The sequence below is a fragment of the Eubalaena glacialis genome, chromosome 8 (genome assembly GCF_028564815.1).
Source record: "Eubalaena glacialis isolate mEubGla1 chromosome 8, mEubGla1.1.hap2.+ XY, whole genome shotgun sequence".
NCBI classification, from domain to species: Eukaryota; Metazoa; Chordata; class Mammalia; order Artiodactyla; family Balaenidae; genus Eubalaena; species Eubalaena glacialis.
The window spans coordinates 113,367,842-113,391,081 of record NC_083723.1 but is presented as its reverse complement, the minus strand read 5'-3'; the positions used below and the strand labels follow the sequence as shown (position 1 = coordinate 113,391,081).

General features: G+C 38.2%; 1 protein-coding gene across 2 annotated transcripts in view; it reads right to left on the bottom strand.

Moving 5' to 3' along the window:
* Nucleotides 1-7,694: 7,694 nt before the first annotated feature.
* Nucleotides 7,695-23,240, bottom strand: part of AKR1D1 (aldo-keto reductase family 1 member D1) — a 32,248-nt gene continuing 16,702 nt past the window's right edge. The window contains exons 5-9 of one of the 2 annotated variants that reach the window (XM_061198083.1): nt 19,762-19,884; nt 14,257-14,366; nt 13,398-13,563; nt 10,069-10,151; nt 7,695-7,737 (exon numbers count right to left, since the gene is read on the bottom strand). In XM_061198083.1, coding sequence (XP_061054066.1) covers nt 7,695-7,737; nt 10,069-10,151; nt 13,398-13,563; nt 14,257-14,366; nt 19,762-19,884 — 525 coding nt within the window. The remainder of the gene's footprint in view (nt 7,738-10,068; nt 10,152-13,397; nt 13,564-14,256; nt 14,367-19,761; nt 19,885-23,240) is intronic. The other variant, XM_061198084.1, reaches the window with a different exon arrangement.

Sequence of the window (23,240 nt, the reverse complement as noted above, 5' to 3'; positions counted from 1 at the left end):
ACCAGCAGGACCCTTGAGGGAGAATCATTATTGGAATCTAAGTAGTTTTATAATTTTTTTCTGTAGTAGCATAATCTCGCTCTTTTTTTCCCCCAGTTTCTATGTCCCTATGATAATGGCAATCTCCTCCCTTTAGTCTCTGGAGTAGGGCAACACCAAAACAAAAGGGTCCAGATGATTGCAACACGAATGATGGTCCATCCTGTTGCTGAAGGGCCACTGCTATGTTGCTGCTAAGGTACTTCATAGTCTGCAGCTGGACCCCAAGGGGTGAGTCAGAAGCCTCAGGCCTCATCAAAACCTGGCAGAAGATGAGAAACTGCCTCACTGTGGCCTCCTCCTTGGCAGATAGGGAACTGAGTGAGAAACGGCCTGGTAGCGGCTCCTCACACGCCTCCAGCACACTCTTGTTTTCGGAGGATCCAGGATGTTCGGCCAAGACTCAGATCAGCTGCGGATCAAACTTTGCCTATGTGCCTCTGTGGATACGTGCAAGATCCTTAGGTATTAGCACAGAGCTGTTCTTTAACATTACTCAGTTTAAAACCTGTGTTTAGGGACTTATCCCAAAGGAAATACATGTGAGGCATTCCTGGCAGGGTCTACCACCTGGTCAAAATGCAGTTTCCAGTTTAAAAAGCCTGGGAATGGAGGTGGAAATTGATGGTGCTAATAGTCAGGTGCAGCTGTGACTGATGACACCTGTGTATATGGGCCGTTCTTTTCGTGCCACACACCTTTGAAGAATGCTCCTGGAATTCTGAACATCAGCAGTGCATTTGGAGCCTCGTAGCTATATGGTTCTGCCTCCTAGACTACCAATTGCTCAAGGCCGTTTTAGGCAAAGCCCTGTTGCTGTCTTCTTTGGAGTTGGCTGGTGTAAACTGTGTTCTGCTCTTGTTCCTCAGTTTTCCATAGTTCACCTTAGAGTTTAACTTTTCTTTCAGAGGCTTCTTGCCCAGAAGGCAGGTGGAGTTGGCAAGAGGAGACAACTGGTCTTATGGTTTCCAGGATGATTGCTCATGTCATTGGCTTCTTTGCCTCCCTTTTTAAAAGGAAACCACGAGCTTCTACCTGACATAGTCTTATAGGTGAGGACGAATCTCTTCCTCTACCCATCTTAGGTTCTCCAGCTGGAGCCCTGTAGATTGGACTGACAAAAGACAGATTAACAAGAGAAAAACAAACAGAAGTTTACAAACCTGTGTATTCATGCATGTTACACATGGGAGTTCCCAGAGATGAGTAACTCAAAGGCTTGGTTAGAACTAGGTCTTACATAACTTCTTAACAAAGGAGCAATACATTTTTTGAGAAGTGACAAGACAACAGAAAAGGACTTTGAGTCTAGGGGCAGCAAATTGTGGGAGGACAAATATATGGGAGACTAACAGAAGATAAGGTCTAGTTAGCAAAGTTTGTTATGTAAATTCCTCTGGTGCCATCTCCAGACTGATAAGGATCTAAAGTTGTCTCCAGCAGTTGAACTTTTGTCCTTCCTGGTAGAGAGGGAGGAGGGACACTTTGTAAGTTTATTTCCTCCTTTTAGGCAAATGGGGGAGGACAGAGATTTCTTATATCTGTTTCTTCTCAATTGTCTTCAGCACAAAATAATTCTTATGCCAATGTGGAGTATTTTGAGGTGGTAAAATCTGTTCTTCTTCAGTTATAATACACTGGTTCTCATATGGCCAAGGGTAGCCTTTAATCCTACCGCTATTGTCACTTCTTCTCCGCCTCCCCCACTCCATAGCTTTATCCTGGAAGTAAATGCCAAAATCAGCTTTGCTCTTTTCTGTTTTTAATCCTACCTTTTGTGTGGTTTTTTGAAGTTTCCCAGGTTGTGATCTGTTTCTCCAGTCTCAATATTGCGTTACCTGCTCTCTTCTGGAACAGTATTCACTTTGATTAGAAAGAAATAGGTTTCAGCCTGAAGAACAAACATGGCGGGCTTCGCTGGTGGTGCAGTGGTTAAGAATCCGCCTGCCAATACAGGGGACACGGGTTCAAGCCCTAGCCCGGGAAGATCCCACATGCCGCGGAGCAACTAAGCCGGTGCGCCACAACTACTGAGCCTGAGCTCTATAGCCCACAAGCCACAACTACTGAGCCCACGTGCCACAACTACTGAAGCCTGCGTGCCTAGAGCCTGTGCACCGCAACAAGAGAAGCCACCACAATGAGAAGCCTGCGCACGGCAACGAAGAGTAGCCCCCGCTCATGGCAACTAGAGAAAGCCCGCGTGTAGCAACGAAGACCCAAGGCAGCCATAAATAAATTAATTAATTAATTAATTAAAAAAAGAAATTTGGGACAAGAAGTAAAGTAGATTACCAGCTTAATCTAATCTTTCAGATTGCTTCTATTTTTCAATGGAGGTCTGTTATTAGAGCAATTTTTCTCTTGACTCATACTGAAGAAATAATTTTTTAAAAAATTTGTTTATTTATTTTTGGCTGCGTTGGGTCTTCTTTGCTGTGCACGGGCTTTCTTTATTTGCGGCGAGCGGGGGGCTACTCTTTCTTGCGGTGCGCGGGCTTGTCATTGCGGTGTCTTCTCTTGTTGCAGAGTGCAGGCTCTAGGCATGCAGGCTTCAGTAGTTGTGGCTCGCAGGCTGTAGAGCACAGGCTCAGTAGTTGTGGTGCACGGGCTTAGTTGCTCTGCGGCATGTGGGATCTTCCCGGACCAGGGCTTGAACCCGTGTCCCCAGCATTGGCAGGCGGATTCTTAACCACTGCGCCACCAGGGAAGCCTGGTTTCCTGCATTAACTTATTTTCATTGGGGCTCGTTTGCCCATGTGTTTTAAACTCAAATACTAAAAGCATGGCATCCATTGGCAGTTTAATAATCTGAGAAAAGATAAAATACACAAGAAAAAACATAGCTGAATTATAAAAGATGGACAGTTTACTTCAAGCACTATAAACATGAGGCTAAATGGATTAGTTTTCAGTTATATGCAATAAATTGAAATTATGGCATTAGGAATCAGCACATTTTAACATCTATCAAGAAAGACTCTTCTGATAGCAGGGTTTCTCAGTCTCAGCAAAAATTACATTTTGGCCCAGATAATTCTTTGTTGTGAGAGCTGTTCTGTGCATTGTAGGATGTTTAACAGCATCCCTGGCCTCTTCCTACTAAATGCCAATATTACTTCTCCCCACCCCCACCAGTTGTAACAATCAGAAATGTCTCCAGACACTGCCAAATGTCTTAACACCCAGTTAAGAATCACTGTTTAAAAGAAAGAACCACTCACTCAAATAGCTCTTCTAATACTAGAGGATAAAAATGTATAACACAGGATTATATGTCCGTTATATCCAACTCAATACTTTAAAATAGAATGTATCTTGTCACAATTCCATGAAATGTTGAAAACATTGACTGATGATATCTGAGCTCAGCATGATTAAAAGTAGAATATAAAAGCTAGAAAAAAAGCTCTAACACTAGAAATTAAAGTAAGACAGGAACTCTTGTAAACAACTATTAAAGAAGAAAGCAAACCCAAAACTCAGAATATCTGGAAAATTACAAAATCGACTTAAGAAATCTTAACTAAAACAGTACTCAATGGACAATTCATTATATTCAATGTTTATATTACTACACAAGAAAAACCAACAAAAATCAATGAAATAAATATTCAACCTAAGAAGTTAGAAGTCTATGGATGAGTTATAAAAAACAGACAAGAGATAAGTAAAAGAAAATGAGATATGAATGAATTAAGAAACAGAAAGACAGCAGTAAAGTGAATTTTCTTTTCTTTGGGAAATTTGGTCTAAATGAAATCCAGGAAAAATAAAAAATAACTTGATAAACCACTAATTAATTACAAAACAAAACCATAGACATACAAAAGAAGAATTGGAAGAGGGAGGTGACCACATGTTTAGGAAAATTAAAGGAATTGGAAGAGTACAGGCGTGTATGAGAGCTCAGGGACTTTTGTTTACTGAAATATCCCAACTGCCGAGGTTAGAGCCTACCATAGTGGCACACAAAAAACTTGTTGACTAAATGAACAAATATACCTCCATATGCTAAATACATGACATTGACAAATTATAGAAGAAGATAAATTTGCAAAATTGATTTGAGACGAAATAGAAAATGTACAGGCTGTCTATTGACAGAGAGGCAATTCTCAGGCGAATTCCACCAATACTTTAAGAAATAAATCATTTAAATTTAATTTGTTCTAGAGTGGAGAGTGTGAAAGAAAATCTCACTCTCTCCTTTTAACAATGAAAGGAGCACAATTTGATAATAGAAACTAATTAAAGAGTACACACAAAACTACACAATAGTCTTATATACGAATGTCAATAAAAATGCTCAATAGTACATATCAAATAGCAACACAGTTTAAAAACATAGGTTCAGTCATTTCCACTAGCTGCTCCTCTCTGACCAACATGTGACCAACTTCAGCAGGACATAAAGTGAGGGCTACCCAGCTCCAAATTGTCCTTTGGCAATTTTCTCTCTTCCTGACAACCCCCAAGACAGGATTAAAGGGGCCCTCATGCTCCTAAGGATGCCACATAGTCTTTGTAGGAAGATTTACCAATGGCCAGATTTAAGGGGGGGACCTGCAAAGTCCATGTACTTTTGTCAAGACCACTGCTACTCCCACCCACCATATTCTGCATCTCAGCTCTCAATCTAGCTAAAATACCAGTGCCCAGAGGAGATTAAAAGTGATTATCTATCCCTCCTCACCCCTTGCCCCCATCAAGAGAAGTGAGAACTTGGGGATTTGGTATCTGGAGGTAGAAACATGATGGGTACAGGGTTCACATTCAAGGACCAGGGCTCCACAAGATATCATGATTTAGTTACTAGTTTGGAATGGTCAGAAATTGAAGTCACCAGTGAAAGCTTGAAATTTTAAGGGAGTTCCAGAGAAATACCAAGCCTGGGAAATATAATTTACCTCAACCTTTTAAATTTCCAAAACTGGGGTCATGAAGTGTGCAGCACGTCGCAGTGTTGAAGCCTGCAGACTTGGGATTGGTGCCTATGTGCCTCTTGTGGCCTCTTCCAATAACCTCTGTGTCATTATCTATGGAAGACAGTGCCTGAGGGAGGTCTTCCAAGGAGAATAGTCAGTGATGGGCAAACAAAAAACATTCTGCGGGCTGGGGCAGAAAGTTCTTGCTGTTCTGGTCCATGTGTTTTTATGGGTCAGTGGGTACGCTGTTGGCCTCCTCTCCTTTTCCAGGCAGGTTATGTAACTATTGATGTATCTTACTCCATATTCCATTAGAGGCCTCTGATTAGGAAAGAGATTGATTTGGGTTAACAAACATCTTTGGGGTTGCAAAAGTCCCCAAGAAGGTCAAAAATATTGGTCATCAAAACCTGAGCTCAGTAAAGCATTGACTAAGTAAGGCCATTTTTACTGCTGGTGTCAGCTTGAGAGACTGGAAATCTTGACTGAGAGATGCTATATTTGCTTGCTAGAGCTGCTTGAACAAAGTGCCACAAACTGGCCACTTACATAACAGAAATTTATTGTCTCACAGTTCTAGAGACCAGAAGTCCGAGATAAAGGTGTTGGCAGGGTTGGTTCCTTCTGAGGGCTATGAGGGAGAATCTGGTCCATGCCTCTCACCTAGCTTCTGGTGGTTTGCTGGACATCTTTGTAAAAGCATCACCCTGATCTCTGCCTCTGTCTGCATATGGTGCTCTCCCTGTGTGTTGCCTGTTTCCAAGTTTCCCCTTTTTATAAGGATACCAATCATACTGGATTAGTGTCTACCATACTCCAGTATGACTTCTTCTTACCTGATCGCATATGCAATGACCCTATTTCCAAATAAAGTCACGTTCTGAGGTACTACGGGCTAGGACTTCAACATATGAATTTTGGGGGCATACAATTTATCCCAAAATAGATGGGAAGTTTGAGAGGAATGAGAGTGAAGGGAGAAGTGACATGCAGGAACTCATGCAGACCATCACTCTTTCCTGACCTTCTGTTTTCTGTCTCCAACTCTTTTCCCTCCATCTCTGTTAAGACTAAGAGAGAATTCCCCTCTTCCAATCTTTAGAAATACATGTATACATTTCCCCTGACAAATAGTGGGACTCTTTTCCAATGCCTGTCTTTAAAAAATGGTTTGATAGGTGTGGTCCTTCTTCCACACCAGCCCCCTGAAATATTTTGAAGATTTTTGACAGTAGAGGTCAGGACTTGAGTTTCTGTTCTTTCATTATGGTACTCCCTTTTCTTCCTATCTTCCCTATCTTCCCAGTGCTAAATGTACAGTAGGAATTCAACCAAAGGTCTCCAATTTAAATGAATTCAGATGATTCCCCCCACCCCAAGCAACAAAATGGAGATTCATGTGGTAGAATAAATCATTTTTATTATTTCTTGTAAATGAGATATTTTCCAGAGAATAGCATTGTAAGTATTCATATTAGAATTATTGGAAACAATAAGTAGAGATCAATTTTTTAAAATGATAATTTCTCAGAAATGTATGTTTTCAGATCATGGAAGACTGTAAGCAATTGATCTTGGACAAACATAAGTTTGTTTTGCTGTTTTGAAGTTTTGAAGCGCTCTCTTGCCCTGTGAGAGTGACTTAATATGAATGAATAAAATATATTGCTCTGGCTGGATTGAAAATAGGTACATCTCTACTATAGAATTCTAATAACCTTTTTATTCACTTAAAAAAATTTACGTATAGTAAAATTATCAGTGTTCTTTTGAACTTGCTACTCTCTCAAAATTCAGTTATCCCAGTAACTTTCAAAGTCTTAAGTCTAATGATCCTATAAAACCTCTTCTTTCAATATATTTCCTAAAGCTTCCTTTTTATATGTCTTCTTTTGAAATAATGGTCTGTGGACTATTTTACAATACAGGGTATGCAGGTTGTCTCAAGCCACTTTGCATAATGGTGGTCGTATAATGAATGGGGGCAAGAGTGGCAGGCAGTGTTAGCATGGATCACTAGCTTACTGAAGCTCAGGCCCTTTAAAGCATGCAAGAGAGAACAAGCAATTATCCATCTCTCAAGCTGGATAAAAGCTACACGAACACACATTGGATGGAAACAAACAACAACCAAATCAGTATGGCTTTGTTGACCGCTGTGGTGTTTAACTAGCTCTATAGTAAGACTTTTCTATGCTTAGCCCTCTCTCTCTACTCAAGGTGAAGCAAATCACTTCCCTGTTAATAATGCATGTGTGGATCTTACCTTGGCTGTGTCTGTATTACAGTCAATGGTCCAAACCATCAAGACCACTGCCAGCACACTGGCATGGTCCAGCTCTCCATCCTTGCTGTTGCCCTGTTAACTGCTAAAGAACTCAGACTACCCATGGCAGCAGTATCCGAATTCATGTGTTATTTATCTTCATATGTTGCCTTTGAAGTCTTTTCTAAAGCCTAATATTTTTCTTTCTGAAACCCAGAAGACATTGATTTAATAAAATATTAGCTGATAATTTCCAAGTTATTTCAACAGATTTAAACCTATTTTTTCCCCCCACATAGCTAAGTCAAAGTCACTTACACTACACAAAAGTTAAGTGTGTCTCCATCACCATTTCATCTGAGGATAGTAAACTCCTTTGATTTCCATAGCTGGAGGAACCACCCAGCCCAAAGTCCTGGCACATATAGGAGGGAAAATATCTGTTGCGGAGCTCTCTGAAGTCAGTATTCATCATGAAATGGGTATTCAGGATGGTCACACCACCTGCCAAAACAATTCCCCCAAAGGGAAAAAGTTCACTTCAAATGCTGCATGGCTGTATGTGTTACTAGCATCCTTTGGTAACTTCACCGACCATTCCCTCTTTCTCTTACTCATTCCATTTCTGTTTCGTGCCCATTCTCCTCCCCTGTTTCCCCTCAAGCCAGCACCTTTTACTGAAGCCCCAGATAGCACCCTGGGTATAAGTGTGGGGTGGGGGGATTGCGGGGGGGAAGGCTAGTTGTCTCCACATTAACATTTTCTTAGAACAAAAGCACAGGAGGTGAGCAATACCTGCCTACTTACACACTTTGTCCCAACTTCTTCCTCCTCCTGCTCTCTTGATATAAACTGCCTCCCATTTCAATAAACCACATAAGCATTTCTCTTCAAAACTCTATTATGAATCAGTGTCAGTCTCTTCTCAGAGTTTTTACTTGCCCCTATCACTAGGCCTCCTGAGAGTTGAAAGTTTGAGATTTAGAAAGTTGATGACCAGCAAAGTAAGTTTCCATGATGATGATGACAGTGATGATAATGATGAATCTATCTCTTAAATAAAAATGGTGAAACAGTCTATAAAAGGACTGGAGTGTGTGTGTGCCTGTACTGAAGCACACCTAAGATTTAGTTCTCTGCAAGTACTATGAGCTTTAAATTAAAATATAAAACAAAACCAAAGAAGGCTCTCAAATATCAAGGATCAACCGGATGAAAAGCAGCAGAACCTTGGCCCAGCATCCCTAAATGATACATTTTTTTGATCAATGGGGCCTAATCTTTGTTTCTCCTTGCTGATTTTTCTAGTTATTTCCTGATGCGATGAGTTATTTTCCCAGTGTTGCTAGAATTAGGTATTAAAAATGTCAAATGTCGGGCTTCCCTGGTGGTGCAGTGGTTAAGAATCCGCCTGCCAATGCAGGGGACATGGGTTGGAGCCCTGGTCCGGGAAGATATCACATGCCATGGAGCAACTAAGCCTGTGTGCCACAACTACTGAGCCTGTGCTCTAGAGCCTGTGAGCCACAATTTCTGAGCCCGCGTGCCACAACTACTGAAGCCCATGCGGCTAGAGCCCATGCTCCACAACAAGAGAAGCCACCACGATGAGAAGCCAGTGCACCGCAACGAAGAGTAGCCTCTGCTCACTGCAACTAGAGAAAGCCCGCGTGCAGCAATGAGAACCCAACACAGCCATAAATAAATAAATAAATAAATAAAACGTCAAATGTCAAACCAAATAATGTCACCAACCAACTGTAAAAAAAAAACCCCAAAAACAGCACATTGGTGGATTGGCTATCTCTTACTATTTCTTTTTAATTGAATGATATTTATTCAATAGAAATAGTTTATCTTCAAGAGCTGTTAATTAACCTGTTAGTTCTGTGTTTGTGTTTACTTTTATGTTCTTGAGGCTAGGAGGTGCTTCTTGATTTCAAACAGTTTTTCCCCTGGAAAATTCACAGTAGAAAGCTGTTTATTAATTCAGAAATTGATTCAGAAATTCAGTGTTAGCATAGTCCACACATTCTGACTCATGAAAAATAGTGGGACCAATAAGATAAGCGCCCAAACTATACGAACCATCTTAACGAGCATTTTCTAAATGCTCACTTAAAGAGAAGATTGTAAAAAGAAGAATACTATCCAGGTGATTTCAAGAACTGGAAATACTAATGAAGAATGATTAAGAAGAAAAAATGTGGGTATGTATGTATACAAATATTTATGTGTGTATATATACATGAACTATATTCTTATTTTTAATTTTTAAGGCTCTGTAATATTCAGAGAATAAAGGGTTACTTCAGTTGATAGTTAAATTTGGCAACACTTCGAAGGAATTTTGCTTGTGGGAAGTCAGACAATAGGTGAAGCCAGAAGCTCCAAATCTTATAGGCAAACATTTGTCTAAAACTCAACCTGGTGCTCTCTCTACTACACTCTAATGCTTCTCTCCCAGGAATCGTTCTTGTTGACAGCTTTGCTCTAATTTGTGCCCACTTTGATTTCTAAGGAAGAAATAAATATGTTGTTTGCATATCTGTGCTGCTGTTGTATTAACATACGAAAACTGTGATTTAATTCTCCTCAATGTTTTTAGCCTGTGATGCCTTAACCTAACCAATGGGAATGTCATAAATGTCAGAAATATTCTTTTAAACAAAAATGTAGGTTTGTAGGAAGTTCCTAATTCAGAATATGCTGCCCACCGGCCTTTACCCTTGTGCCTTCCACGGACACGGTCCCGGTTCATGAGAGCCTGTTGGTTGACGCTTGACAATCCAACATCACTGTGCAGAACCTGATTAATGATCCCCCAGAACTCACATGAGCATTTCCACGAAGCGGACATTTTTATTCAAGTCTTCAATGTCCTTCATTTCTTCTTCAGTGAGAGAGAAGTCAAAGATCTGAAATAACAGAAACAAAAAACAGACATTTATAATAGTAGAAGATGGGTCAAGCTTGGGATCAGGGAGTGAGGCCAGTGGTGGGAGCCCTTCAAAGATTTATGAACATCTCTGCAAATGTCTTAAAGGAGTTGGGCTAGTGCAGGAGGGCCACCCCACCCATGTGGAGGTGGAATTCTTTCTTCCCTTTGTATTTAAGACAATCCTGCTGGGGACATCTTGCAAGAAATTTCAAATGTTCTGAAACAATACGCATTCAGAACATCTCCTAAAAATCTAAAAGTGAAGAATTCTTATTATTTTGGTATAAGATGCTGAACTTTTGATTCTGGACTATGGCCTTCGTGCACTTTTTTTTTTAACAAAAATATTCCCTAGTCTCTAAATTTGCTTAGGTATTATTTTTAACTTTTAATTTGCTTTGGTTCATCATGTTAATCCTTTCTCTTGTCATTTTTAATGTCTCTTTATCTACCTTTTAATTCTAGTTACTTTTTCATTGTTTTGTTTTTTTCTTAGCTTGTACCTTGTTTTTTTTTTTTTTTTTTTAATTAATTTATTTATTTATGGCTGTGTTGGGTCTTCGTTTCTGTGCGAGGGCTTTCTCTAGTTGTGGCAAGCGGAGGCCACTCTTCATCGCGGTGCGCGGGCTTCTCACTATCGCGGCCTCTCTTGTTGCGGAGCACAGGCTCCAGACACGCAGGCTCAGTAATTGTGGCTCATGGGCCCAGCTGCTCTGCGGCATGTGGGATCTTCCCAGACCAGGGCTCGAACCCGTGTCCCCTGCATTAGCAGGCAGATTCTCAACCACTGCGCCACCAGGGAAGCCCTGTACCTTGGTTTTATAATTGTCCTTTATGAACATTTTAATAGTTTATTTTAGCTTATTTATATTTTTAACAGTTGATTTGTTTATAATTTCTCTTGTTTTATCTTTCTATCCCTTTTAACTTAGTAATTTACATGAATAAATTTTAATTGTAAAAGTAATACATGAATATATGCTTTTTGTAAAGAAATGAAACACTACAGAAATACATGGACATTTATGGAGTAAAAAAAACAAAAGTGCCTCTTGATACCCACCACCCCAGTCCTATTCCCCTTCCCACAGATTCCTTCCAAACATTCAACACAGCAAGAGCAAAATGCAATAATTGTATCATATTTCTATTATTCTGCAACTTTATCTCATTCACATAATATGTCTTGGTGATCTTTTCTGTCAAAATATATAGACTGACTTTATTTATTTAACCACTATATCCGTAGTATAGATGTAATACGATTTACTTAGTCATTCCTCCGAGGATTGTTTCCAAGTGGTCTTTTCAGAGCATTCTTTCCTTTGATTATTTATTATCCAAGAATTGGAGTTATGGGATTGTAGAAGGAAATTTATTATAACATAAAAACAGTCATGAATGAACCAGTCACTTATAAAAGAAATCCTTACAAGCTTCCTTTTTCTTTAACACCTTCCCGCACCTAGTAGGGCTATTTGTCACATGACCTCACCTCCTTCAGCACAAGAATAGGGATGTAGCCCAGGGGACCAATCAAGGTATCTTGTTCATTAGACACAGTGATTATTATGGGAGTAGCCAATGACCCATAAAGGGACAAGCAGGGACTGACAGAGACAGAAGCCTTTATCTGTGATCATCTTTACTAAATGTGGGTAACAGATTAACCCATATTAATCTGTGTGTACCACCATGTGGAGAAAGGGGGTGGGGAGAACTCAATCCTTTTCTAAATCATTTGAATACCTGTGTCCAGTCATGTCTGACCTACCCTTGGACTTTCCAGTTATGAGAGCCAATAAATTATGTCTCTTTTTCTTTGGTAAGTTTGAATTCCATTCCTTCATGTGGTAGCAAAAAAGCTCTGAAGATAATTGTCTAATATCATGGATGTCTTCCCATGTCAGTACTTATATTTTCACTTTATTATTTAAAAATGGATATAAAAGCACACATACTGTGTGAATTCATTTATTTGAAATTCTAGGAAATGCAAACTAGCCTATAGGGATAGAAAGCAAATCAGTGCTTGCTTGGGATTGGGGACTGGGAGGGATAGATTATAAAAGGGCATGAAGAGACTATTGGAGGTGCTAGATATGTTCATTATCTTGATTGTGATGATGGTTTCATGGGTGTGTACATATGTCAAAACTTTTCCAATTTTATACTTTATGTTCAGTTCATTGCATTTCAATTACACCTCAGTAGAGTTCTGTTAAAAAAGAAAAATAAATAAAAATGCCTATATACTATTTCATTGTACAAATATATCATAATTTGTTTTACAATATCCTATTGAAAATTGTTTCCAGTTTTTTTTAGCTGATAAAGTATGCTGTAATAAGCATCTGTATATGTGTGCATGAATATGCAAATACATCTATGGGAAAAGACTGTTGGGTCAATGGACATGTATGTTTGAATTTTGATGGATCTGGAAAAATGACATCCTTCTCCAAATCTTACATCAATTTATGTTTCTAATAGTATTATATGAAACTGCCTGTTTTCCCACACACTGTTAACATTCTGATTATTTTCCTATCTGAGGGGATAAATACTATCTCATTTTTATCTTTAATTATGAGTAAGACAAAAAACAACTTACTTTTGAAATTTAAATTATTAACTGATGGGTAACTGATTAACTTTACATGGTACTTTTCTATGGCTGCATTTACCTAGCAGTTTATTCTCTGGAAGTAGCACCGTAAACTAATCACTCCATTGTCTAGTGGCCTCTTTTCTCACCTATAATTTATAATGCTGATTACAGATTACTTATAGAGGAAATAAAGGGGGTTGGCATTTATGAAGTCTAAATGATCCTCTTCAATAATTTCCAAATTTGTCCCTGACTTTTTCCAGAGCCATTAAGAAGGTGGAAAGTTGACTGTTATGAATTTCAAATTTTATACCTTCTATTCCTGCTGTGCTGGTGGGGAAGGGAGTAGGTAGTGTCCAGAGTCAATAGGTAAGGAAACAGAAGAAATAAGGGAGCTAGGTAGCCTACAAGCAGCAAAGAAATCCCTGAATTACTAGGAACTGTCTCAAATTCAGCTAAAATTAAATCCAGGTATGGGCGGAGTGGGTCGGGGAGCTGGTATAAAATAACATATGAAGGCATTGCAACTTTCTTATTAATCTGAACACAAAATTCTCTAAAAAAAAAAAAAAAATACCCTACTTTTTACATTTCCAGAAGCAGTTCTCTTACTTGAAAGTTTTCTTTGATCCTTTCAGGGTTAAAGCTTTTAGGAATGACAACCACTCCTCGCTGGATGTTGAAACGCAAAACAACTTGAGCTGCTGTCTTATTGTATTTTTTCCCCAGTGAGTTTAGAAGTGCATCCTTTAACAAAGGTGGGGAAGACACATTCACCCTTTAAAAAAAAAAAATCGAAACATGCATCATATTTAGTCCGAGTAATGAGAACCAGTGGTTTACCAATCACCCTCCTCCTCTGACTCCCATTCACCTGGTAACCTATCCAGAACACTTCAGGTCACTTGTAACCAACTTCTCTGAGTGCAGAGTATTCAGAAGACTTGCTCTTAGTATGGGAAGATCAAGACAGGCAGATTCACAGAGCTGCCTCTTCCAGAGGGTAAATAATATTGCTTTGATGGATCTTATAGAGAGAATGGGGTTGGAAGTAGGCATACAGGGGAAGGCAAGAAGACTGAAGTAGAAGAAACAAAGGCACAACTCTTGGAATCATCTTAGAGTAGAAAAATTTCTACGTAAGTCTGTGGAATGCATCACAGTAGAAGTGTTGCCACTGAATACAGAAATTTAAAAAATTCAAAAATTTCAGAATATGGCCATAGAGACTCTGTCAAATAATAAGGTACTGGTAGGCACTTTCACAGGTGGAGTCTAATCAATTATTACAACACCTCAGTGAGGAAGGTTTTGTTAGCTCTAATTTGCATATGTGGAGAATGACTTGAAGAAATTACTTCCTTAAGCTCACACAGCTGAACAGAGTCATTTCAGTCAAGCAATTTACATTAGCCTCATACTCTACACCAAAGGAAATATACTTCCTGAGGAGACAGACAGCATTACTTACCAGGATGGATTCCTAGAGGTCCCCAAAGGGCTGTATGCAATAATGACAATGTCATGTTGTTGGCAAAATTTCAAGAGTTTTGGCTGGGTGAAATATGGATGGCATTCAACCTATGTGGTTGCATTGGAGAGCAGAGCACAAAATTAAGGGCTTTTGATGAATGCAATTTTATATAGTTTGTAAAAAGTTCTTCAATAAAATCGATTGCAAAGTATTCTGGGTAGCAAGGCAAATCTTAAATATTTTTCCCAACAAGGAAGTTTACATTGTTTATATATGGGTGAGATGAATTAAAACAAGGTTAGTGAGGTCACCATCTGTGGGTTAATCCTAAAATAATTGGGGGACAAATTCAATTTTTACAGCTATCAGTTTAAAACTTTAAGTAAACAGACTCAATTATTTATAGTAAATATTCTAGCAAATACAATTTTCCATAACAAACACACAGTCTCAAGGTTCACATTACAGTCTTGGTAAATAGAAGTGACATGTTGCAGAAGCCCTCTGTCCCTCACTATCAAACATCTAAGAATATTTTCACAAGAGATAGAGTGTGTATAAAACTAAATTTACAGATGAATTATGTCTTCTTGGTGGAGAGTTCTTTACACCACCAAGTGTAGGCCTAGTTTCATTTTCTGTATCTTATTGACAGGATTCCTGCACTAAAAATACATGTGTCAACAAAAGTTCTTCTCAAAGTTTCTTCTTAAACACTATGGTAGTTTTTGACCTACGTGTTTGTTTTCTTTTTAATTAAAATCAACCAAGTCTTAATTAAAATATTTTAAGTATATAATTATTATTTTCACTATCTAAAGTATTAAATACTTGACAAGTTACATTTCTAGAAGGCACAAGAAAATGCTATTGATGAAGTGGAAAGGTAAACTGGAGCTCTTAGAGGTGGCTCTTCTTTCCTTTTTCTAATTTGATAAACTTTTTTTTCCCCCCTTGTCAGTTTCTCCCATTTCTTCTTTTTCCCCTGCCCCCTCATAATCTTGATCCCTCCTTTTCCCTAAGACACTTTTGTTTTCTCCCCCACTTGGGAACATTTCTTAATTCTAAAAAGTGACACACAGTGTCCATAGTACAGTAGTCCCTAGGTATTCACGTAGGATTGGTTTCAGGACACACACCCCCACCCCAGCAAACACCAAAATCCGCAGATGCTCAAGTCCACTCTGTGAAATGGTGTAGTACAGTGGGCCCTCTGTATTTGCAGGTTCTGCATCCATGGATATGGAGGGCGGACTGTATTTCTTTCCCTTACCCTCTCCCACTCCTAGCATCACTCTCCCCCTTTGGTCTCTTTCTCATTTTCCCTCTTATTGGTACACTAATCTTTTCACACACATTTTTTTTTTTTTTTATCATGTCACGTCATTGCTTAAAGACTAAGTGTGAATTCCTTACTTTCATGCCTGCCTGCTTGCTCCAAACACATTTAATTTTCCCCACAGGGACTCCTTTCTAATCAGTTGGAGTGCTGTTATGGTCTCTGGCCTAAATATGTATATGCACATGTGTATATAGCATGTGTATTTACCTATATACATATATATGTGTGTGTATTTGTGTGTGTGTGTATATATATATATATAACACAAAATGTATACATAATAAGGCTAATACAATTAAAAAATAAAACAAACAGGTATGTGAATATCCATTCTGTGAACAAATTCAGGAGTTTACAGAAAGTTGCATTGGGCAACATACTAGAAACCCGTACTCCACAAAAAATTTGAGTTAATGTAATATAAACTCAAATATATAATATAATATGTAATATAACAAAGATCTTTGCATAGATCATTTTTTGATAAAAAACTTGAGGGCATATCGCTAAAGGACCACTCAGTGAAGGAAATTCTCGGGATGGAGGTGAGGGTGGGGGTGGGAGTGGGTAGGCTAACATGACCCAAGTGCGTATGACCTCAGAGAGTCACATTCCTTCTCTTCAGAGCATCTGTCTCAGTTTCCAATTACATATAACTTTCCTGACTTCATTAATGTCTGATCCACGAGAGCAAGGACTATATCTGTCTTTGGTCACTTTTGCATGCCTAGAACCTAGCACAGTGCCTGGCATAAGGCAGGTGCTTGATGACCATTTGTTGAATGAGTGAAAACAAGAGTTATACAGAGAGGACAAAGCCAGAATCTTAGGAAACATCACTCTTGATGCTGCAGACTGTTGTAGGCTGGGCTTCATATGGGGTACAGCTGGTCATTTCTGGCTGGGACCGGATGCTCAGTTTAAGGTAGAGGGTGGTGATGGTTCCTGATGTTGCAGGGCCTTGATGTCATCCTTATTTCTAAGGAGGAGGGTACCTAAGCACACTTGCCTTCCTTCTTTGCTAGGGACTGCTTAGAGCCCTTTGTGAATGAGCCAGTGGAGCTGCAGTATTTACTTTTCCTTGTTTGCTATGTAAAACTGATGTAAGTTGTCAGCGTCTCGGTGTGTCCAGGGTTTTACAACACCCTTTGGTAATGCTGTAGTTTTAGATACCAAAATCTCACAGGGTGAAGTTAAGAAGCTGGACAGAATCCATGAAGGAAAATAGCAAAAGTCCTTTCATTAATTAACCCAACCTCTTCTGTCTTTCCATGAAAAACTGCATTGAATTTTCATTTCATTAATGAAGTCACTCAACAAATATTTACTAATTTCTGTGTCAGAACACCTGTGAGTTAGGCATGGTGAATAGGATCAGGAAAAACTGAAGAATGTGGAAAGTTTCCTTACTCCTTCCCTTCTTCTTTCCTTCCCTCCGTCCCTCCTTACCTCCCTTCTTTCCTTCATTCCTAGAGTTAGGTGTTGGAACTTTGTATGAGATTAAATGGCTTGAGATAGGTCCACAGTCCCCTTTGAACTGGGCTGGGAGAGCACTGTCTGACGCTAGGAAGGCTTTCAGACAGTCTAAGCCAGGGGCGGAGCCTGGAGGGACATTGCTTCCGATGGACATCATAGGGAGTACTAAGGAATCTTGGATTGCTCAGGCTCTGAGAATGAGTATAGAGGGAGGTTATATTCTATGTCAATTTGTTCATGAAGTCAATGAAAAATACAAAAATTTGCAAATTTTACGTTAGATTTAGTCTAATGGGAAAATTAGTTTTGAAATATGTGAATTTTGAATCAGGCAAGGCTTTCAGGTATGTATCCCTTGCACATGAAATGTGTCCACTCTGTCTAATGCCGGAAATATGCTCACCGTATTCCTGGGTTGAAAGCTGCTCATTTTGTATCTCTGGAGTAGAGATGGTCCAACCAGGGCATAGGGTCATGGCTGGTGGCTGGGAGACCTGCACTTTGATCTGTGCCAGCTCTAGAGTTTTGCAATATTCTGCTTTCAGACACCACAGGACACATGAATAGGTTCAGGCTATGATCTTCCAACAAGCCTTGCTTCTCTTTCAGGGTATATTTGTGAAGCTGATTGACATTCTTGTGCCAACAGATCAGGGTATTTCCTCCTTGGCATGAGGAAACACACTGTCAAATTTTCACTATTTTTCATTCTCAGGTCAAAAATCACCATCTGTCTCTGTGCATTTGTAAGAAGAAAGCTGCTTGTCACTTCAACATTTTTAGAACAAAATATTGTTCTTAGGGGTGCAGGAAGGAGATGTGAAGGATATGCTGGGTAGGGGATTGATTAGGAATAAAGGGATGGATTGAGATCAATGAGGAAGGCAAAGGTTGTTGCTCTCTGTTCCTGAGAGCATATGATATAGCGCTAGCTGAGGTATCAGTTCGGAAGTGGTACTTCTAAATATGGCAACACTTCTATTTAGCTGTGGGCTACTGTCATGATGTAGGTAATTCATTTTTTCTGTTATGAATCCTTTTGAGTTTCTAATAACAATGAATTCAACAAACAAGTCCACCATAATCCAAGTTTGTGAATATTTACCAGTTCCAAGAGCATTTTTTAGTGCAGCTTCTTAATGTTTTATGAAGTAGGGGGAAGAGGATGTCATATCCCCATTTAACAATAGTATTTTGTTGTGATTATAAGAGTAATATATGCTCACTGCAGAAGACTTGAAATACAGAAAAGCATAAAGAAGAAAACAGAATTTACTTGTAAAATTCACAGCCAGAGGTAGCCACGGTTAGCATTTTGATATATTTCTTTCCAATATTTGCACTTTTTAAATAATATAATCGCCTTCATACTGTATTACGTTTTGTATCCTGGTCTTTCCACTTAATATCGTGGCCATTTCTCTTTTCCTCAAGAGTGATTCAAGAACATTTTTTGTTAAGATTTCACATATTATAAATGTTTTAAAGTTTATGTAAACATTGCCTGAATTTTTCATATTTATGTTGTTTCCTTTTTGGTGTTTTTTTTTTTTTTTTGCCATGATAAACAGTGCTGCAACACACACATGAAGTGCTGTGACAAACACACATATGGGTGTTCTGATTTTTTTTTCACAAGGATGGATTCCTAGAAATCGAAAACTAAACACTTTTTAAGGCTCTTGCTACTTATTGCAAAATTGCTTTTCAGGAAGGAACCAATTTGCATTTGCCAGCACTCCATCACTTGCTTACATGGAATACTATATTAAAAAATAAAACAGAAACTTTGCTAATTTGATACACAATACAAAATTACACTTAAATTTAAATTTCCATAATTACTAGAGCAGCTAAATATTTTTCATATGTTTACCAGTCATGCAATCTGTCTTCTGTGAATTTCTGTTCATTTCTTTTGAGCCTTAGTATTTTTCTCATTGATTTTTATTAGGCTTTTAATTCGTAAGGACATGATCCCCTTTTTCTATTATATTTTTAAATATAATCATCTAATTTTGTTTGCTCTTTGTTTCTAATATTTTTAGGGTTTAACATTTTTATACTATTACATGTATTGGTTTTCTTTATAATTTCCCCATGGCTTCCCTTTCTATCCATAGCTCCAGAAAACTAAAATTCTTTTGTAGTATTCACAAATAATTTCTTGTTTCTTCTTTAACTCCTGATCAAAGGGACACTTTGGAGTATAACATGAGGCAAAGATCTATATTTGTTACTATATAACTATCAATTTTCCCCACACTATTTACTGAAAAATCAATTCCTTTGTCATTAGTTTGTGCTATTTTATTTTACATTAAGTTTTTATTTGAGACTGTTTCTAAGGTATTTCTTATTTTCTATTTATTTGTATGTTGGTTCTTGTGCTAATCTTACATTATTTTAAATACTCTGTGTGTCAATATCTGGTAGGTTTTGTCCCCCTACATTATTATTTTTCTTCAGAAAAAGTTTGGGTTACTTTTTGGATTTGAACTTCCAAATCTTTTTTCTTAAGAGACATAAATTGACTTGCCCACGGTCTAATGATGAGATATACGTAAAGTGACCACAAAACTTCCTGACTCCTAGTCCAGGATTCTTTCTGTTAAGTAATGGATTCTCCCACATTCCCCAATCCCCACACTCCCCCTCACCTCCCTCCCCTTGTCAAGCTGTACCTGGTTGCTGACTGGCTTATGCTTAAGTCCTGGTTTGTTCAGAATGAGCTCCAGCTGCCTACGGTTAAAATTGGATACACCGAGGGATTTCACCAAGCCAGCATCTTTGCAAGCTTCTAAAGCCTATAGGGTAAAAGCCAATGGGTCAAGAAAGAAACCTCAACACAAGCAAGAGTAAACATTTATAAGGGTGACTGTGAATTCTTTAAAAAGTAAAATCCCTGGGTACATTAATAGGCATTCTGTGAACTAAAGAAAAGTGGAGGAGATAGGCAGGAATTCTGTAATTGAATGATTTGGGGGAAATGTTGTATATCATATCTTCCCCTTGTATTTTCATAATGTATACCAGCATGATAATAATGATCTTATTTCTTAAAATTTGTTGAGGTTTTCTTTATGGTATAGTACCTGAAAATTTTTATGTGTCTGGTATGTGTGGAAAATGTATATTCTCCTATTTTTGGATACAGATCCTTCTTGTTTCTCTCTCTCACATACACACGCATGATATAGAAGATTAGGTCTAGCTTTTCCTGGCTTTTCAATAATTTAGAGAAATATATCAGAAATCTCCCACTGTAACAGTGGATTGACCAGTGTCTTTCTGTAGTCTATCAATTTTTGCTTTATATATTTTGAAGATATTTTATTTGGTACATATGTGTTTAAGATTGATATATCTTCTTAGTAAATTAAATCTTTATCATTATGGTTTTTGCACTTCCCTATACATTTTATTTATTTATTTATTTTTGGCTGTGTTGGGTCTTCGTTTCTGTGCAAGGGCCCCCTCTAGTTGTGGCAAGTGGGGGCCACTCTTCATCGCGGTGCGCGGGCCTCTCACTATCGCGGCCTCTCCCGTTGCGGAGCACAGGCTCCAGACGCGCAGGCTCAGCAGTTGTGGCTCACGGGCCCAGTTGGTCCGTGGCATGTGGGATCCTCCCAGACCAGGGCTCGAACCTGTGTCCCCTGCATTAGCAGGCAGACTCTCAACCACTGTGCCACCAGGAAGCCCCCCTATACATTTTAGAATCAGCTTTTCAGTTTCCTTTGGGATAGTCATTGGGATTGCACTGAATCTATCCATGAATTAGGGGAGAATTAACAACTTATCTGTATTCAATCTTTCCATCAAAGAACATGATACAGCTCTCCATTTATTTAAATTAAAAAAAAATCCTCTCAGTAAAATATTGTAGTTTTAACTATATAAGTCTTGCATAGATTTTGTTAAATTTATCTCTAAATATTTAACATTGTTTTTAAAAAATTCCATTTCCAGTTGTGTGTTGCTAGCATATAGAGTACATATAGATTCAGATTTTGTTATTTTTTCTTTATCTTATGGGTTATTTACACATATCTTCTTAGTTTCCAAATATATGATGATTTTTCAGATATATTTTTGTTATTGACTCAAATTTAATTCCAATGTCATCAGACAGCCTACTTTGCATGAAGAATATTTTTAAATGTATTGAGATCCATTTTATGTCTCAGAAAATGAACTATTTTGTGAAATATTCCATGTGCACTTGAAAAATAGCATTCTGTTATATTTTGGAAAAGTATTCTATAAATGTCAATTAGGTCAAGTTGTTTGATAATGTTTAAGTCTCCTATATTCTATAGACTTTCTGTCTACTTATTATCTCAATTATCGAGAGAGAGGTTTTGAAATCTCTGACTAGAATTATGGATTATTCTTTTTCTCTTTTCAGTTCTCTTAGTTTTGCTTCATGTATTTTGGAGTTCTGTTATTAGGTGCATAGATGTTTAGGATTGAACCCTTTATTATTATAAAACAAAATTCCTTATCCCTGGTAACACTCTTTGCTCTGAAATTTTTGTTGACATTAAAATAGCTAGTCCAGCTCTCTTTTGATTACTGTCAGCCTAGTACATCTTATTCTAGCCTTTTACTTTTTTTTTTAACCTTTTGCTTTCAACCTATTTGTGTCTTATTATTTATTTATTATTTTTTAAATTTTTGGCTGCGTTGGGTTTTTGTTGCTGTGTGCAGGCTTTCTTTAGTTGTGCCGAGCAGGGGCTACTCTTCATTGCAGTGTGCAGGCTTCTCATTGCAGTGGCTTTCTCTTGTTGCTGAGCACGAGCTCTAGGTATGTGGGCTTCAGTAGTTGCAGCATGCAGGCTCAGTAGTTGTGGCATGTGTGCTCTAGAGCGCAGGCTCAGTAGTTGTGGCACATGGGCTTAGTTGCGTGTCTTATTATTTAAAATGAGTTTCTTGTATATAATATATAGTGGGGTTTTGCTTTTTATCCATTCTGACAACCTCTGCATTTTAACTGGGTTGTTTAGGCTCTTTACATACACTGTAATTATTGACACCACTGAATTTAAATCCCCCATCTTGCTATTTATTTTCTGTTTTTCCCATCTATTCATTTCCCCTTTTTTCTTATTTTCCTGCCTTCTCTTAGACTGATTATTTTTTATAATTTCATTTTGTCTCCTTTACTGGCTTGTTTGCTATACTCTGGAAGTTTTAACATTTTTCTCTTTATGTTTGACATCCTGAAATTTCACTATAAAGCATCCAGGTATGGGTTTCTTTCTCTTTCCTCTTTGGTAATTCATGCCTTTTCAATATCTCTGGGTTTTTTCTTCAATTATTACTTCCTTTTCTTTTTTCTTCTTTCTTTTTTTCTAAGACTTCTATTGTGTGGATACTGGAAATTCTAATTTTATGATTTACATCTCTTAGCTTTTCATATTTCACATTTAAAATTTTTTCTTGTCCTTTCCTTCTTCAATTGGGCGATTTCCTCATTCTGATCTTTTAAACTGATCATCTTTTCCTTTTCTGTATCCATTCTATTTTTATCCCATCTATTGCACTGTGTTTTTATTTTTCCTAATTATTATTTTTGCTTGTTTTAAAAAAATGTTTTCTTGTTCTTATTTCATATTGCTGATATCTTTTTTTTATCTCCTTGAATATATTAATTGGCTAATTAAAAAGTTCTTGGTCCTCTGTTCTGTTTTTGTTACGATATGTAATTGAGATATGTTGTTTCCTTGTGAAATAAATGCCTTGTTATTTTGGGCTCTGAGCTCATTTTCTCCTGAGGATATTAGCTACACTGTGAGGCAGTCCCTTAGAAGAGAATGCCAGACTCCAATCCTAGTCAGCTCCAATGAGGTCAGGAGTGAGTGTATGGTCTTTCGGGTGGAGAGCCCCAGACAGCAGAAAACACAGTCAGTGCCTCCTCACCCCTCAAAACAAGCCACAGTTCAGATCCTCAGCTGTAACCTAAACAGGGGGGAAGTCTATTAGAATGAGATGATCATTAGAGTATCATTTCCAGCCTTTGGAGTTTGAATTGGGAGAGGCAGGAAACAACTGCCAGAGGTCACGCAGAGACTTATGTTTTTATCAGCTTCTCACAAGTGCAAGATTTCAGTGCTGCTCTGACTTGATTCCTGAAGACATCTGAACACGAGTCCTAAGTGTC